This window comes from Lipophrys pholis (genome assembly GCF_963383615.2).
Source record: "Lipophrys pholis genome assembly, chromosome: 4".
Lineage (NCBI taxonomy): Eukaryota > Metazoa > Chordata > Actinopteri > Blenniiformes > Blenniidae > Lipophrys > Lipophrys pholis.
The window spans coordinates 22,255,433-22,273,329 of record NC_137637.1 but is presented as its reverse complement, the minus strand read 5'-3'; the positions used below and the strand labels follow the sequence as shown (position 1 = coordinate 22,273,329).

At 39.9% G+C, this 17,897-nt stretch overlaps 3 protein-coding genes across 3 annotated transcripts; all 3 read right to left on the bottom strand.

The window, feature by feature from the left end:
• Positions 1 to 634: 634 nt before the first annotated feature.
• LOC308108297 (caveolin-2-like) lies at positions 635 to 2,401 on the bottom strand (the record flags this gene model as incomplete). Its single annotated transcript, XM_080461127.1, has 3 exons — positions 635 to 788; positions 1,004 to 1,191; positions 2,264 to 2,401. 3 exons carry the CDS (start codon positions 2,399 to 2,401, stop codon positions 635 to 637), a joined length of 480 nt encoding a protein of 159 aa, XP_080317253.1.
• Positions 2,402 to 7,223: 4,822 nt separating this feature from the next.
• gpr61l (G protein-coupled receptor 61-like) lies at positions 7,224 to 9,972 on the bottom strand. Its single transcript, XM_080460902.1, has 2 exons — positions 9,624 to 9,972; positions 7,224 to 8,776 (listed from the first exon to the last, which is right to left on the bottom strand). The coding sequence occupies exon 2, from the start codon at positions 8,719 to 8,721 to the stop codon at positions 7,429 to 7,431; it is 1,293 nt and encodes a 430-aa protein (XP_080317028.1). The 5' UTR covers positions 8,722 to 8,776; positions 9,624 to 9,972; the 3' UTR covers positions 7,224 to 7,428.
• A 2,421-nt stretch (positions 9,973 to 12,393) lies between these two features.
• parp3 (poly (ADP-ribose) polymerase family, member 3) lies at positions 12,394 to 17,259 on the bottom strand. Its single transcript, XM_080462305.1, has 11 exons — positions 17,121 to 17,259; positions 16,645 to 16,840; positions 16,427 to 16,552; positions 16,019 to 16,198; positions 15,750 to 15,888; positions 15,226 to 15,449; positions 14,974 to 15,129; positions 14,767 to 14,853; positions 14,513 to 14,690; positions 14,277 to 14,420; positions 12,394 to 13,913 (listed from the first exon to the last, which is right to left on the bottom strand). The coding sequence occupies exons 2-11, from the start codon at positions 16,822 to 16,824 to the stop codon at positions 13,744 to 13,746; spliced, it is 1,584 nt and encodes a 527-aa protein (XP_080318431.1). The 5' UTR covers positions 16,825 to 16,840; positions 17,121 to 17,259; the 3' UTR covers positions 12,394 to 13,743.
• Positions 17,260 to 17,897: the final 638 nt, after the last annotated feature.

Genomic DNA, 17,897 nt, shown 5'->3' with positions numbered 1-17,897 from the left:
CTTAAAAAAAAAAAAGCCTTTCCACTGAGGATGTTATATAACTATTGTCTTTAAATAAGAAGTGTACAATTGGTGGTACACTCTTCAAATCCCTGCTATCACACCTGTCATCGCCCTCGTTATAAAGTTTAAGTTTCACTCACACAAGTCCCTGTATTGATCGAAGTTCCCCAGATTCGACTAATGCATCCACACACATATACTTTCAGTCTCACTCAGTGTCTCAGTTGTTTTTTGTTGTTTTTTATCTAATCCAGCATACAGTCTAATGTTAACAACAACAACGATAAGAATTCCTTTTGTATATGATAGCTTGTAAACCATGGTGTCAAAGTGTTTTAATCCACTTTAATATGTTGATTAAGCATGTTTCAGAAAATGACATATAACGAATGCCGGAGCCAGATTTAAGTTGTTTATTTATTTGTTTCATGCATCATGACAAAGTGATCAACTCGACTTAAGATTTCAGCACGCAAAACACAACAGCAAACTTACAAAATAATAGCAGACATTCAAAATACAGATGCTAATTTCTCGCCAGAGAATAATTTGCAGTCTGTAACCACTGTTTCTCTAAAACTTCCACTTTGAGCAAACATTTAGATGTAAGGTGTCTTCTACGATCTGTTTTTCATCTTTTGTCAGAAAAATAGATGTCGATTTGACTGCAGCACTTTCCAACACTGGCAAAGAAGGGACTGATAAGAATGTTCAATATGTTGGCCCACACAGTCTGGACCCAGTGCATGTTGATGAGAAGGAGCTGTACAAAGGGCATGATCAACCTGGAACGCCACAAGGTAGAGAATAAAACATGAGACTGAATGGTTAATAGTAAAAAAAAAAAAAACTCTCTCCAAATATTCTGTCTTCCAAGCTAAAATAGCAAAAGGAAAAGCCATTCACGTCAAAATGTTGGAATCACTTTTACCAAATGATTATTTATGAAGCAGCTCATCTTTATCTATAAGTCAACCTCTTCTAAGAGCGTCAGTCCTACCATATGTGAAGGCAGCTGAGCAGAGCAAAGAGGAGCCCTGCTGCCAGTGAGACAGGCACAGCCAGTAGGAGGGAGATGAGGCGGTAGCACCACAGTCTGGACACCTCAAACAGGGCGTGACTCCACAGCCACACTTTATCAAAGCTCCGCACCGAGGGGGGTTCTGCAATCACATCCTCAAACATAACCTACACACACACACACGCATGCACGCACACACGCACACACACACTCATTGATATTTGTTGGGTTCATTCAATGACATCATGCATTCTCTGGTCCCTTGCCCCAGTTTTCCCATTACAAAGCAAAAGTCACTGACCCCACCCTGAGCCGAATTGTAACATCACTCACAAAGTCTAGCTTAACCTGAAGACAGGCCACATATAATATGTTGTGCTGTCAATTGTGGTCCCACAAGGCAGGTCCAACCTCACAACTGCCATGGGTTGTGCATTTTGAAAATCCTCAGTGTAGGGCACACATACTTAACCCGCAGCATTATCTTTGTGAGGATGTACCAATGACATCATGTATTTTCTCGACCCTGACCATCACAACTATATTCCAAATTTAAGTTTAAATATAATGGTAATGCCAAATTCATATCAAAACATGTGCACAATCATGGGGAACTGTAATCTCCACCCTACAGTCTTTCAGACGCCACAAATCTTACTGACGCACCTATAAATGTGTGTGTGTGTGTGTGTGTGTGTGTGTGTGTGTGTGTGTGTGTGTGTGTGTGTGTGTGTGTGTGTATGAACCGTTATACAAGATCCACCTCTTTTCAGGCCCCACAAAGAAAGAAATACTGCACATATTTAATGTTCTTTATGTTCTGTAAAATCTTTTAGACAGCAAAAAAAAACCTTTTGTTATGTGTATGAATATGTCCATTTGAGGCCAACATTCTGCAAGACTTGTTTTTACAAAGAATTCAACATTAGGTTACCAATCTGGTAACAATGGAGATTGAGAATCTATCACTGAGGACTAAATGATCAGTTCTACATTTGTTCAAACAGTATTCATCAATCATTTCAAATCACTTGCAGGTGTACTGTCGATGACCCTGACTATACATTTGCTGTGTACAGACGATTCCACAGAGCACAATAAATGGTATGCATGGAATGAGCAGAAAGTTGATTTTTACAGACTACTCACTGTTTTTATTACATTTGATGTCGCTTGCTGTCTGTTCTCTGTTCAGGCCTACATGTTTTGGTGGAATCTGTGTGACAGCACACCTGTTACCTTCAGACTGCTGTTGACTCTTTTGGGATCCCTGTCATGGATCGGAGGCTTCGGGTCACCGTGGGTGAAATCCAGCTCTTCCGAGTGTACATCCACTTCCACCTCCATCAGTTCCCCTGCTGGTCTCTGGTCCTTCATTTCCACTAAGCCGAGCTGTGTCCCTCCTTGGCAGCAATGGAAATATGGAGGATGAATACAGTGTTGCTAGAGGATGCAGGGCTTGTCAATGACACCTTGGTGGAACATAGTACTCCTCTGACTGCACTCGCCCTTGATGAGGAATGCCTTGATTGCCTTTTGCAGGTCTGTCTTCAGTGACACTTTCCACCCCTCTATCCAACAGAAGGCCTCATTCATGTCTTTGTGAGAAATATTTATCCCTAACGACATTAAAACAACTCTGAGTTCTTTCTTAAATACTGCACGAGTGATGATAAACAGCCCTGTCTTCACAAGGACAGCGTTTGGTCAATTAAACACAAATTGTTTCCCTCTTTAGCAGCTTCTTGCTAATCATCCCTCTGAGCAGGAACTTGGCTCCACCACTCGCAGTCCAAACACTGACAGCACTCGTTAACAGGAGTTATTGTCATTGCTGTGTGATGTCTATTTTGATTTTATCTACAATGGTACCAAACGCAATGCCTTTCTGCAACATTACATATTATTATAATGCTGGCTAACACAGACAAAAAGAGGAGAGGAAAAAAAATCTTCTGGACACTGTTAAAAGCTTACTCAGGAAATAATTGTTCCATAAACCATCCAAAGGCAGAAAGGATGTGATGATTTCTTGCAAAAGACTTACCACACATACCTCTCTGCATATTGTTGAGGCGTAAAATTGCCTGGTCTTACCAAGCTTTACTTTGTTCACCAGCTTTATATTTTCTGCTCACTGATGAACCTGTTATTTATGCATGCAATGTGTGTTTGTTAAGTCATCTCATTTCTTCACATGTTCTTTCCACGGGGAGCAGTTCCCTTGACAATACTGCCACGTCAGACTGCCACCACCCCAGCTAACATTCCCTAACCCAATCAAGTGCATCTTATTCCAGCAGTGAACCTCTAAAAATCATTTGTTCATTCACATTGTGGACATGCTGTACATATCTGCATAATTAGATTGTTTGCCGACATGCTGTGTTTGTATGATCACCTCCACTAATCTGAACATCAAAGATTCCACAGACAGTCAGCAATCTGATATCAGAATCCTATAAATCTTAATGAGGATTTTCATTTTGCCTGGACACCTTGCAGACAACATGTATTTCATTGTTTACTGAAGATTCCAGGAAGCCGTTATGTCAAGTAAGTCCAAATTGAAAAGAAGAAGGGGAGACAAATTAGCATATAGCGCACTCTGCTGGTCATGGGTTGTTAGTGTAGTTTGTTCTTGTACTAATAGGTCCTCGTTCAAGCAGCTGGATTTTCCACTTAACCAGACCAAAATAGTTCATTGTCTTTCACGCTTGAGATGCAGGCCCATGGTACTCAAATGTATAACTGAAAAGTTGATGAGTAAACGGTTCATGTGTAAATCAGTGATGAAGAGCCTCCATAAGACTGTGCTGTGATTGCATTTGTGGTTGAAGGAGTCTATTCTTACACAAAATGAAGGAACATAAGGTGCAGTATCCGAATTTAAATGACAGCTTTAGTTTCATTAATTTTATGTTGTCCCAGTGTGTGCTGTTTATCAAAGCCTTCTGAACAAGCAAAACTAGAACACAAGCATCAAAGTCTCAACTGTTGAGCTAATCTGAAACACTGCTGTGATTTCACTAAATATAAAAATAATTAAATTCAATAAAATCAAAGGAAACTGTTTGATTTGATATGGAAGCTTTAATCGTCACATATTCTATATTCTTTAGGCATTTATTTGTAAAACTGAATTAATATGTTTAATCACTGAAGATCTGAAAAAAAGCTCATTTGTGCATTTTTGGATGATTTGCTATAGTAAGTTTTATAAATATTTGTCACAAATGAGACTGAATTTTTGCCGCCACCAGTCAGGTGAGATCAGAATGGAAAAAATTTGATTCTATAGACACCTGGCTCTGTGAAAGCTGTTTGCTCCTGCTGTTGCCCCCCTCTCTACACAGCAGTCAGATCATAAACATCTGCCAGTGCATATTTAGATTGAAATGATGTAAAGGAAGATTTTATGATGGTTAACAAAAAAATGTATGCCACCTGTCACGTGAACAGATGCATAAATTGTCCCAATACGTAAAGCAAGTTTTTAACCACCTTCAGTCAAATTTGTATAATTTGTTGATGTTTTTATGTGTTTAAGTGTTACACTTCTGAAGTGCACAGCCCCAAATATGTTGTTTTGATGGAATTACCTTAACTCTCAGGTTTCTTCAATCTTATGTTACAAAGTGGCTTAGCAGAGTTTGAATATTGTAGCTGATTACTATAATAACAGTGTTTCAGGGTCTGACAGGTTCCTTGCTGTTGCACGTATACAGTGGATGCTCCTTCAATATTTGGTAACTTGGACCTTACTTCCTGTTATCTTTGAATCTAATCATGGCAAGCTGATGACACTGACAGAATCCACCCATCTGCGTATCCATTTCAAGGTCACCAGATGCAAGAGTTAATCCTAAGTAACTAAAGTGGAAGGCAAGGGAAGAGCTCGCAAGCCCATCAGAGGGCAAACACAGGAAGACAGGCACAATTTAGGCAACGCAGGCTAACATGCAGTAGTGCTAAACAAAAAAAAAGAAAAAGAAAAGAACATGCACAGTCCACATAGAAATATTCGACCTGGATCAAAACTCATGACATAAGATGTGAGCTTGAACCGCGACTCTGCCATGCACCACATTCACAGAACACATGATTAAAAAGTTTTTAGGTAAGTGTTACTTTGAAGGATTTCATGAATTTGAGAACGTCATGAAAAGCCAAAATAGTTCGGCAAACTAGTTTTCTCAGACTAACACAAATGCAACTGCTTTGGCTCTTAGTGTAATTACAAGTTGGAGCACCTGAATCAAATATTCAGAACATAGTATGACACCATGCTTGATCATTCAAATTTCAAACATAATAGTAAACACAAGTCACATTTAGAATTCTTCTTCATCAGTATGAAAGTTTTTTAATGTTTATAAAGCCTTTATGTTATTTCAGTATAAGGGTGCTTATTTCATCTGCCTTTTAAAAGGAACACAATCTTTCAAACAGCTTTAAGCATCATTGGGTATTTCAGGGAACACACGAAAAAGGATTAGAAATTTTAAAAGAGATACATATCGCAGCTTTTATTCAGTTCATTGGAACATCAAAACGTCAAGCAACCAGTGTCTTCCCACCCCCTTTTCAAACATGTAACACACATATTGTAAAATTGGAGCGTGTGTCGAGTGATCTCTGGATTACTCATTACTTTATTCTGTTTGTTTCTTTTTAATTTTTTGTACGTGTTCATGATTAAATAAATAAATAAATAAATAAATAAATAAATAAATAAATAAATAAATAAATAAATAAATAAATAAATAAATAAATAAAATTAAAAGTGGTCCAATTAAACATAAATAGTATAATCCACTTCTTTTTTTTCTTTTTAATTGCTCTGTATGAAAATAACTCAGTCCCTGTGGGCATTGTATCAAAATGTTTTAGTTCTAAGAACTCCTTATTTCAAACATATTCAATTTAGTGTATTTCCATACTAAGGACATCAATAATTCTGCACTGTTGATAACTTTCAATGTGATCCAGTTGAGTCATAAAAGATTAAATCTTCGTCTTTCATACCTGAGAATGTTTTGAGTATTATCCTGAATGTGTGACGCACCCTCTAATCTTATTTATGTAATTTTACTTTTTATATCATTTGCTTTTTTGTTTTTTTTTACACAAAGTCAATATCCACCAGGTCAGGAAGCTAATGTAGCATTCGCCGAGGTTTTCAGCACAAAGGCGCAGTTATGTAAGAGCAGCATATTCTTTCCTAAGTGAAATGCATACGGCAGAACAACGTTTACTGTTATCTGCTATAACCACACTATTCTGTCTTTTCTGCTGTTTGTGAAGGACTAATACAAAGAGCGGAGGCCATAAAATAGCACCTTGTCACCACTCTCAGAGCGTTATCAATGCTCAGTAATGATTTCCATTGTAAAGTCGCTATCTCCACCTCACCAAATCCACGGCACTATTTTAACAGTCCATATTCACAGGGCTTGGTTCTACCCACCTTCGGCTTCTGTTCACATTTTATGAGTCTCTTTCTGAACTTATGGACCTTGTGTAAGCCGTCTGCATATGAATTGGCACCCTCCAATCAGCATCTAACGCCAAAGCGTACAACCAGCTGAAATGTTGCTGTTGCTATGTGAGTCAGCGCCTCATTCAATTTCCATGACGACAGGAGCAGATGACATTCGCCATCTATCAACATATCTGTTTCACACAGGAACTCAGAGGTATTCATGGTAGCATTTCTCAATGAAGACTGTAATTCAGTGATCTATGAAGAAAAACATTTGCATTAATCAAATGTTAACATGGTCAATCAATGAAGCATCCTTATACAGTGTGTCATTACTGGCATGAGTGACACGGACGAGGCAGCTCATCTATTTCTGGAATAGAGTCGGTCTCATTAATGACTGTTAGACATGTTAATTTCAGTTAAGATTCCAAATTTAGATACAAAACATGTCAAACAATTATCAAACATTGCAAACCTGGGAGAGGTTTAAATTTGTCAAATTACAGTACAGCCATAGCACCTTTGGCTAGATTGAAAAAGCCGATGACAAATGAATGGTTTAATGTACTGAACATTCAATATGTATTAAAAGACTGATCCTCGTTTAGCAAGGTCTATCATTTTAGATATAATATGTTATATATATCATTACCTGCATGTCTACTGAAATTATTGTTGCAGTTCTTCCTTTTTTGATGAAAAACACTGGATATCATCACTTGCCCTTTATTTACAATTTGTATGTTAATAGTATTAAATAGAGGCAGAAATATAACAATATGCCTTTATACACACACACCAGTGTTTTTAAAGATATTTAAGCCTATTGTTTTGGGGAGAAATAGGCCACAAACATTAAAAAAAACATAACGTCACATGACTTTGCATATTAGCACAACAGTCTGTAATTCAATGCTCAAGCATGTTCCTCAGGTACTTGTCCAGGAATCTTAATCCCCTGGTTTAACGTGTTTTTTGGACTCGAGTTGGGACCACTGGTGCGAGTTTCAGCATTGCTGGTAGTTCTCTGGATGAACTGGAGGAAGTTTTCTTGGAAGGAGCCCTCATGGCTGGATGCTCCAATCTCGGCAGGCTGCGTCAGGCAGCAACGTCGGAACTTTATGAGCTCTTCCCTGATCTGTCTGTTCAGAAGGCCGTAGAAAAAAGGATTAACTGCGAAGGACGAGTAGGCCAGCCAGGTGACAGCCTCCTCTAAGTCCCCAGGGCTATGCATGGAGCCGGTGAGAGACATTTGCAGGTGGAAGATGAAGTAAGGCAACCAACAAACCAAAAACTGGCCGACGATAAAAACTAAAGTGATTGCGGCTTTGCCTCCGCTGAATGCCCTCTCTGGAGACAGTCTCTGGGGCAGAGTGCGGGTGGTGGTAATCATGGTAGTCTGGCTGTTGATGGAGTCTGAACGATCCTTGGCAGGGTTTGCATTCGCCCATGTTTGCACAGCTGGGACTTGCTGCAAGGCCGCAGAACGAGCCACCTTGTACACAGCACAATAAACTGCAAAGATAACCGCAGCAGGAGCCAGGAAACAAACCACGCTGAAGAGCACAGCAAATACTCCTCTCAGACGACTGTGACTCGCATGCAGTGAACAGTGACCTGCTGCAATAGAGCTCTGATGTCCATAAGCTGGCCACCCAAAGAGTGTGACCAAAGACAAGACCAGGGACTTCACCCAGATCAGGATCATGACTCCAACTGCAAGGTTGATGGTCATCTTGACTTCATAGCGCATCGGGTGTACGATATAAAAGTAACGCTCCACACTGATGGCTGTAATGGTGAGAATGGACAGACAGATGAGAAAAACATTAAGAAAGATGTAAACCTGGCACTCCAGTACAGTAAACACCACAGTGCCAAAGAAAGGTGAGCTGGATATGATGCCCAGGGGCATGAGGAGGATGGCACAAAGCAGGTCCACCGCACAGAGGTGGCACACAAATGCAAATCTCTTCAGGTGAGGCGCACGAGCAATGGCCACCATCAAGCCAGTGTTGGCGAGCAAAGCAATAAGGTTAAGGGTCACCATGCAGAACAGCCCAAACAGGTCCTTGATCTGCGACTGGGAGCTTGTGACAACACCGACATCAGCATGAACCGTGGGACTTGGCTCCCATGGGGTGGTGGTGAGATTAGGAAGTGAAGGATTTGACACGGACGCGATCATGAGACCAGTTTTGTCAGCCATTATTTGTTTCCAACTTCTTCCATTTGTGTCTTTAACGTCTTCATATGCAGATGTCCTGTGTAGAGACGACAGATGACTCATTATGAATATACTGAAGCTCTGCCTCATATCTGCATATATATATTAGTAGTAGGAAATGATGTGATTCTTAAACATAGTCCGGCTGATTTCATGAATTTATCACCATTAAATTGCAAATGACAACCGATTTCCACGTGTGAATATGTGTACATTTCAAAATAACTAATTTAAAACAGATGTAGATGCAAGTTGAAAACACAGAAAGCACGGATGATAAGCCACGTTTACACTCAGCAGCGTATTTCCCTGATTTTCAATAACTTTTATATCTGGCTTATTCAGAGCACTTTGAAACAAAAGACATTGTTAGTTTCCTTTATTTGATAAAGCACATTAACATTAAAGCATGTTTTACAATTAAGAATGAAAGAAAACACAGTTGTTTTTATCATTATGGCATTATAAACCCACCACAATGAGGAACATGTCTTCAGGCTGCTCTGTCAAGACTACTAGCTGCTGGCAATAATATACAAGACAATTAAAGAAACTTTGTTGTGCGTTGATGTTTTTAGGCCATTTTGGTCCAAGGTTATGCAACACGTGTTTGGGAGGATTGCAGGTGACCTGACCTGATATAAAGATTCACTCATGAATAATATTTTTGTTCATCTTTTGAATTTGGTTTCACTGGATTGCAAGAACATATTAAGTAACTTACAAGCCAAGTTTAAATTCTATCAAGATTCCTATGAGCAAATGATGTAGCGTTTTTGACCAATGTCAGCTGATTGGCTCAAGCTTTACATGATCCTGCTCGAGCCAGTGAGGTTATGAAACGACTGGATGGATGGATGAATATTAAACATGAAATTGCTTACCCATGATCCTCTGTTTATGTGGTCTCATTCAAACCAAACAGGTTCACAGGTCACTGAGTTTCTGCTTCAGTCCCACTCGTGGTTTACGTGAGACCAGAGTATCCAGTTTTGACTTGTTGTTTCGTGAAAAAGTATAACAATTACATCCTTCGCCTGAAAATGAAAGTCAAGTAGAGTCAAGTCATTATTTGAAGTGAGGCTCTTGTCAAAGTGGGACTCGCCATCAAACTGTTCAAATCTATAAATTCCTGGTTCGAGATGCGCCGATGACTGGATGCATGATGGTTTCAGTTGCTTCTTCTTGCTCCTCACCCCTCCTGCAACAGTCCCCTTCCTCCTCCAATCCCGTGCTGTGTATGGCAGTGACTGTCACATATTGTAGTGTGTGATTGTGTGTGCTGATGTTCTTTTTTTTTTTTAGCCCTTTCAGACACACACTCCACTGTCCCTCTATTGAGCTCAGTCTTCCCTGGGTCCTAATCACCATCAGTTTATTTTATCCTGTAGACTAACTTTGAGCGCACCATTATTGGAGTAGTTACTTTAACATATTTAGATATATAAAACTGTAATGTCCAACTCGGTTCAGTTCAGGGACCACGTATAGATCAATGTGATCTCTTTTGGACAGGAACAGTAAAATTATAGTGGGGTTTTTTTGGTTTCGTGCAGGGCAATGCACATTTTGGAAACCATACAATTAATGGACTTTTAGCAAAATATAACATGTAAAAAAAATATATTTTGAAAGATAAAGTAACCTTGTGTGTGTTACTTTCAGATAGACGTTGAAACAAGCCTGTTGTTTCCCACCCTGCAAGTGTTCTGCAGCGGCCACGATGCATGTGCTCAGTGCACAAAGATGGAGAAAGAAAGTCAGTGGTAAACTGTAAGTACAGCATCAATCTGCTGCTTAGTTCTTGGTCTGGTGATTTTAATAAAACAGTGCAACCTACAGTAGGCAAATCAGGGATAGAAAAGGCTTCTTTCAAGAAACGGCAGGCTCTGTGTTTTTATATTGTTATTGCTTGCAACGTGATTGAACCTTTGGGTGGGCCGGTTTTGGCCCAAAGACCATATCATGACAGCTGTGGTACAGTCCAGTGTACCATCTGATCAATTATGTTAGGAAAGTGCAAACATTTTTTTTTTTTTTAAAGGTTGATGAGCAGTCTCTCTGTGATGACGTTTTTCCTCAACTACTAATAGTTATATTTATTATGTTTTGATTTATTTAAACTAAAATCATGACATGAAAAAAAAAATCATATGATCATAGCAAATCAAAGAACACAGAAGATTTGCAAAAATATGTAACAGTGGTACTCACACGTTTCTTATATCTTTTTAATAATTGTAAGAATACACTACATGGTTTCTTTCTTGACACATTCTAACTTTATCTGATTAATTTGCCCAGTACATCATTTTATCACACACATTCAGATAACAATTGTACATTGAGGGCATATTCAAATGTCTGTTTATTGTAAATGCGAGTGCTCTGATCGGCCATATCCTGCCTGAGCTTGGGGTTTATGTTCGTCCTATGCATGCATGGGTTTTGTCTTTTATTACATTCTACAGTCCAGACACATGTATTTCACTCTAGATGGTGACTCTCGGGGTTAGATAATCCTAACCCCAGTCCGAGTCTTGATGTTTTCTTGTACCTGTGCTTTTAAGACTAACTGGTAAACTAAATTGTTCCAACATATAAATGGTTGTGTGTGTATTTCTGACGGAAACAGAGTCAATAACTATCTTTTAATCCGAGTGCATAAAGATATAGCAAGATAGTCTGCCTTGCCACATAAATTCAGCAATAAGAGTAAGCAGTAAGATGAACGTATTGCCTAGATTTCTTTATTCATTCCCATTTCTACCTGTAGATGTCCCCCTAAGTCAATGTATTCACTGGAAGGGGGTGGGGTAGGGGTACGAATAACAAACGATAGTGGCACCCTGAAAGAGTACTTTAATGCTGCACAGTTGGGATCTATAGATTATATATTGTTGTGTAAATAGAACAAGAAGTAGATTCAAGTCCAATTCAAAGTATGATTGGACATAATAAATTATATAATCTTCAATGCATGAATTTAGAGGGAATTCTTATAGAAGAGTCTGATTTGCTTCTTTATTATTCCAAAAGAATAAAATAATTTAAAAACAAAAACAAAAACAGGACATAAACTATGTGTTCAACAGGTACGCTGCTGAAACTAATTATTTTGATGTGGCCCATTCTTTTTTTTTTTTTAAAAAAACGTCAGAACAGTTTTTTGGGGGAACTGCATGAGAACAATTTTGTCAAATATTTGGATATGAACTCCCCCAAGAGTTGTTTGCTGTGTTATCTTAGTAAAATTCCTGAAGGAATTGTCCCACAGAATGACAGAAAGCAACAGCGGGAAATTGGGGAAATGAAACGCCATCAAGGATTAGTGGAGACGGCGAGATAAAGGCATATGGTTCTCAGGTTTTTAGGAAAAATGTATTTGTAATAATTAGTTAAGTGGGGGAAAACATGTTTGCTTGTGTCATTCTGTCCTGGGACTGGCTTCAAGTATGCTGCAACGTCCATGACACGATTACTGATGTGCTATAGACAAGATTTTATCAGATGTTATCAGGTAAGAATTAAAAAAATTTTTTTACATCCAACACAAAAACTATGCTTGCAAACATATTTTATACAAGAAGACACCAGTAACATTGCATTAACAGGTGATTCATTATAAAAAAAAAAGACACTTCACACATCAAGTTGAGGGGGGCACTTCAGTTTATTACCTCAGCACAGGTTCAAGTAGTGTCGTAGTGCAATATGTTTTTCAAACGGGCGCTCAATCCTGGCACCACAGTGACATTAGCAAGACAGTTAATAGAAGTAAGAGCAGGAACAAGCTATTTGTGACTTGCATGTTGTATTATTTAAAAAAAAAACTTTCTTGGGTTAAGAAAATGTCAGGTGTTCTTGACAATAGTCCCAATTTGATATTAAAAACATCTTTGTGCATAGGGTATATATTTTGCAAGTGCTTTATTATACAACTGTTAGTATTTAGTTTCTGACTTAAATGCTTAATTGACCGTATGTGGTAAATTTCTCTAAATGTCAAAAAATCTTCTTTTTTTTTTCCTGAGGCAGAGCACTATTTCTATTTCATTGCAAAGGGGGTTTAATATGAAGAAACTTATGACTACAGAGCAGTACAAAGTAGAACCTAAGGTGCAGTATAATCCTATTATAAATATCAAAATCACACAGCTACTGAGACGTTGACATTTAATATCAACAGTCGTTGGTGCAAAGAAATGACAGGGAAAGGGATGAGGACAAAGTGGCAGCAATGCAGTACAGCTGTGTATAAGGCACAGAAAACCATGTTCTCCTTCTTTAGTGTGTTTACAAACTGGGAATGCAGCAAATGAAAAAAAATCTTGGAAGATAAATCACTGAAAAATACATATATGTATATATATATATATATGTATGGAGAAAAAAAGTGAAATAAGCCTTATGTTTAAGAAATAAAAAGATTGCATAAGATCAATATGATCACAGATTGTTTTTTGTGGCTTTTCTAAAAGAACAGAGTAACAAGATAAAACATGGGAGGGTAAAGTCGATTCAGCACTGTGTTCTTCAGAAGCGCCACGTTTTTGTGAATGTGAAACTTTTTTCCTACATCAGAACTGAGAAGCTTCAGCTGCTTCTTTAGAGTCCGGAGTGGAGGTGGCATTAAAGAGCTTCAACTTAACACCTGCAGTCTATAATCTCTCTGTAAACTGTAAAAGGACAAACAGATTTCTAGATTTTCCTCACACTGATTGAAAAAAAAAAAACCCTCAATAATTAAAAATGTTATTAGAAGGTTCTGATTCTTAGATTTTAGATACACACACACACACACACACACACACATCCCTCTTTGGAACCAACTGAAAAATGACACTGATGCCATGTAGACACAAGCCCTACTGATAACAACAATAGTGGTAATATATGGAAAAATTACATATCAATGCACTATAGGAAGCAGATAAGCACTTAAACTTTTCTATGTTTTTTGTTTTTTTTAAAGGACCTAGTTTTTCATTCTTTGAGTCATCTCTACATCTTCAGCTCAAGCAGATAGCGAATGCAGCACTGACTTTCCTTGTAGATAAGATATTCACTGTTGCTGAAATGGCTATTCGCAAACTTGGGCTGATCTATGGCCGCACCCTGAGGAACGGCAACCTCCTTACCGTCCAGGGTGATGAAGACGTCCTTTGAAGGATCTGTGAAAAAGAGGAGAAAGTACAATAAAACCAAACTAACCGCTATAAAACAGGCTTGCTTCACTGAAATATAGGAGAAAACTCTGAAGCAGTTTGATTAAAGTCTACACAGCTTAAATCAAAAGGTGTAAATCGACCAAACACAGAATGTGGTGGCTTGAAAAATGCTGCATCCTTGCAGTTTATCGGAACTGAAGCACATAACTGACAAACTCCAGCTTGACTCTTTTAAACATAGTCTATGTTCGGAGCAAGTCCGGGCTCGTAAAGTGCTCCACAAGTGAATACTGCTTTAAATGAAACTCAATATAAAAATAGAATCAATTCTTTCACAACATGAAAACGGTTGAAAGTATTTTTTACCCGGTTCCACGGAGCCTCGTGCCACCACACTGTCAAAGCCTGCAGGGGCTTTTTTCAAAGAACAGTTGTCTTTGGTGATGGTATACTCTCTGCCAAGGGCCACCTCATTGAGAAACATGATTCCAGTTGATTTGCAGGTTCTCACTGGAAGTAAACCATTAAAAAGTGAGACTCTAATATGTTACAATTATGACAGCAAAAAATAAATAAAAAGTATATATATATTATTTACTCACCGTAACTTGCAGATTTAGAGTTTTCAGATGCAAAGTAGATCCCACTACCAACACGGCCACCTGAATGAGGCATAATTCTCAGGCCACTCTTCAGAATGGCAGCCACCACTGCTACGTTTGTGCCGTGCCACAGAAGACGGCGGTTGTCCAGATCATCATTCTCACTGAAGCGTTGTCCCTGCAAGGTGCAGCGCAAGTGTAAGGTCACAAGACCGTGGCATCCAATGTGAGAAAAGTCATCCGCGGCGCCTCACCTCAGTCTCTCGGTCCACTTCCCAAACATTGAGAATCTTGGGTTTGCGATAACCACACGCTGTTGCTTTCAGGTAATTTTCGATGATCTTGGTAAAACAAAAGACGACAATAAGCAACGACCCACAGAGTTCCAAATGACATAAGATAAGAAAAAAAAAAAGAATGTAAGGCCTTGTGCTCAAGTCTTCACAGGAAAGACACAACACCTTAAACGTCTCCTTTTTCTTGTCCAACAGAGTGAGTCTGCATTTCAGAGAGTCGTAATCTTGGTTGGTTTGGTGAGGGACGGTCTCTACCATGTCTTCGTGGGACTTCTCAGTCTCGGATTTCAGACTCTGGGCGAGCTCGATATCTGCCAGCACCTTTAAGGAACCAGAAAAGAAAGAAGGGACTTTAAGAGTGCAGAAACACTTCACAGAACCGCAGTTAATTTACAAGCTATGTTTTAGACATTTTACCATGAGCATCTCTTTTTTCTGCTCCACAATCTCCTTGTCACTAATGGTCGGCGGTCTGTTCCTGCCAAAGTTGTGGGGGATTGTTGTGAAGAACTTGGATGAAAGTTCTTCCAGACGAGCTCTTCCAGTTTTTTTGCCCATGGCTGCTTCAATCTCTTCCAAAACCTCGAAGCCCTTCGCGATCTGCAGCTTACTGAGCTTTCCCAAAGGCATCTTTTTGATGTCTGTAACAATCATCCGACACACACACACAAAAAAAAAAGAAGAAAAAAACTCAAATCCAAGTAACAACATTGTTGTGTGAAAATTGTGTGAAAAAGTTTTTGCGTGTGAGTTGGCTATGATGTATTTGGCTTTATATGGAGAGAGCTCGTCTAAATATACAGACACACAAAAATATAGCTGGGATAATCATCGAATGTAAACCTCAACCTGAAGGCAACTCGCAAAACAGGTAGTCAGCTCACTGAACTCTGGCAAACCGGTTCACAGAACTAACCGGCAGTGAACGGAGACACACCCACCTAAGTTCATTTCTTCCATCGCCTCCCTAAACATGTCGTTGCTGAAAATGAAAGTGATCAGATTCTTTGTGGCATCATCCAGCGTGCATGGCAGGACGTTTTTCGCGACCTTGGACGTGTTCCCGTCCACTCTGTCGTCCTGCAAAGGACCACAGAGAAATCCGCTGAGCAGCGACAGAATACATGTGCAATTGCTTCAAATGAAGTTCAGGTATCTAAAACAGTCGCTACCACTTATTTTACTTACGCCAGTGAATTAATGACATTACCTCGACCTCAGAATCATCCTCAGCATCCACCTCTATTAGGGTGTACTTCCCAGCGTGAGACACAAAATTGGCTCGGTCGCTCCAATTGTTCTTCGTCTTGTCCTTGAACTTTTTCTCAAAGTCCTTGACAGCATTTCCAGCGTTATCAAACGGGTTAAGTTTACTTTGTCCCGGTTCCCCCTGTATTTTAATTTGACATGAAGCAATCAAAGACCATCAGGCTAATGTGACAGAAAAAACTGGTGTATTTACTCAAATAATATCAGTGTTTTTAGACACATAAAGGGGAGGGCTGTGCTCGACACACAATTATGACTACATGTTTGCACGTACATAAATTAGAAATTCAGAAAAGAAAACTGAGCAGTTAAGATATAATAGTCGAGATGCAGAGTGGGGGACACTCACCACTCTACCCCATCTGTTCCACGAGTAGAACTTCTTCTTCACCTGAACAACTTGGATGACATAAAACTTATTGTTGTTGTGCCCGATGTTGGTCTGATTGAGCATGCAGTCGTAGTCCTCGTAAACCTGGAGGAGAGAGACAACATTCATCCAAATCTTGTATACCACTAATGATGGAGTCATTCTTAGATAATACAGAGTCTTCACGTGCATTGTACCTCTCCAGTGTCGGACACCTGACAGTAATCATCCACCTTCCTCTTGCTTTTGACTTGTGGCCCCGCAGCCAGGAGGGCCTCCTTTGCAGAGGTGAAGGCATCTTTGGGCTTCGGTGTCTCCACCTTGGCTTTCTTGCCCCCTGCCTTGGCCGCTGTGGCTGCTCGCCTCTTGGGTGGCATGGTCCCGACTGAAGCCCTGCACGGAGTCACGTGAGGCCCAGTCAGTGGGAACCTTGCCCGGGCATGTGAGGACAAGTCCGGCTGGGAAAGCCGTCTGCGACACACGCTCGTCGCGTCGAAAGAAATCAACAACTCATCACAGCGGTGCGAAGTAACTCAGCTAAACACGTGATTAAAACACATTTCTAACACAACAGTTTGGACAGTTTGGGGACGAGACAGGCACAGAGCCTCCACCCTGTTTACCCGGAAAACGACCTGCGAGTCAACCCGCCCCCGAAAGCTGGAAAACTCACCTTTTATCAACAACAACAGGAAGATGGCGGGACGGAGGACGACGTCTCTTCGTTGCAGGGGCAGAAAAGCTTTCGTGGCGGACTGACTGTGGTTCTGTGTGAGTTTACAGCCACTTTGCAGACTGAGGAAGAGGAAGAGGAGGAGGAGCTGAGCTGTACTCAAGCAGTACGTTAGTGTTTTTTTCCTCTGCTGGAGTCAGTGTGTGTTATTGCAGAGGAGCAGGAAGCTCTAGCGCCACCTGCTGCTCTCCTGCTCCACTGTTACATGTTTACAATCACTTCTGTTTACTTCTGATCCTGTTTACAACAACAACTAAACCACTTCAACCCTTCAAAGGGCGCTCCACATAACATCTGGAAATGGCCAATTTCCACTCCCTGTGGTATTGAGGGATATTTGACTGACCTATTTACTTTTTTTTTGTTTCCTCTTAAAGTCAACCTGACAATCAGGAGTATCCATCCATCTTCTATAGCTCCTCTTTATCCGGCTTATGTGGGGTTCTGGATCGGACAGTGGCTGGATACACATGGACGTGTTACCAGTCCATCACAGATCAAACTCAAACCCATTTCTACACAAATGGCAAGCTCGAGCCGCCAATTAATGCTTCATATTTGGGTTGTGGTGAGTAATTAAGGATGCCCACACCAGCCACCCCCCACAACCCCAATTGGACATGCAAACTTCATACAGAAAGACCCGCAAGCCCACTGTGTGGCTTCATCATTGTTATGTGTCATTTGAATACAGACGACTGCCTGAACTGATGGCAG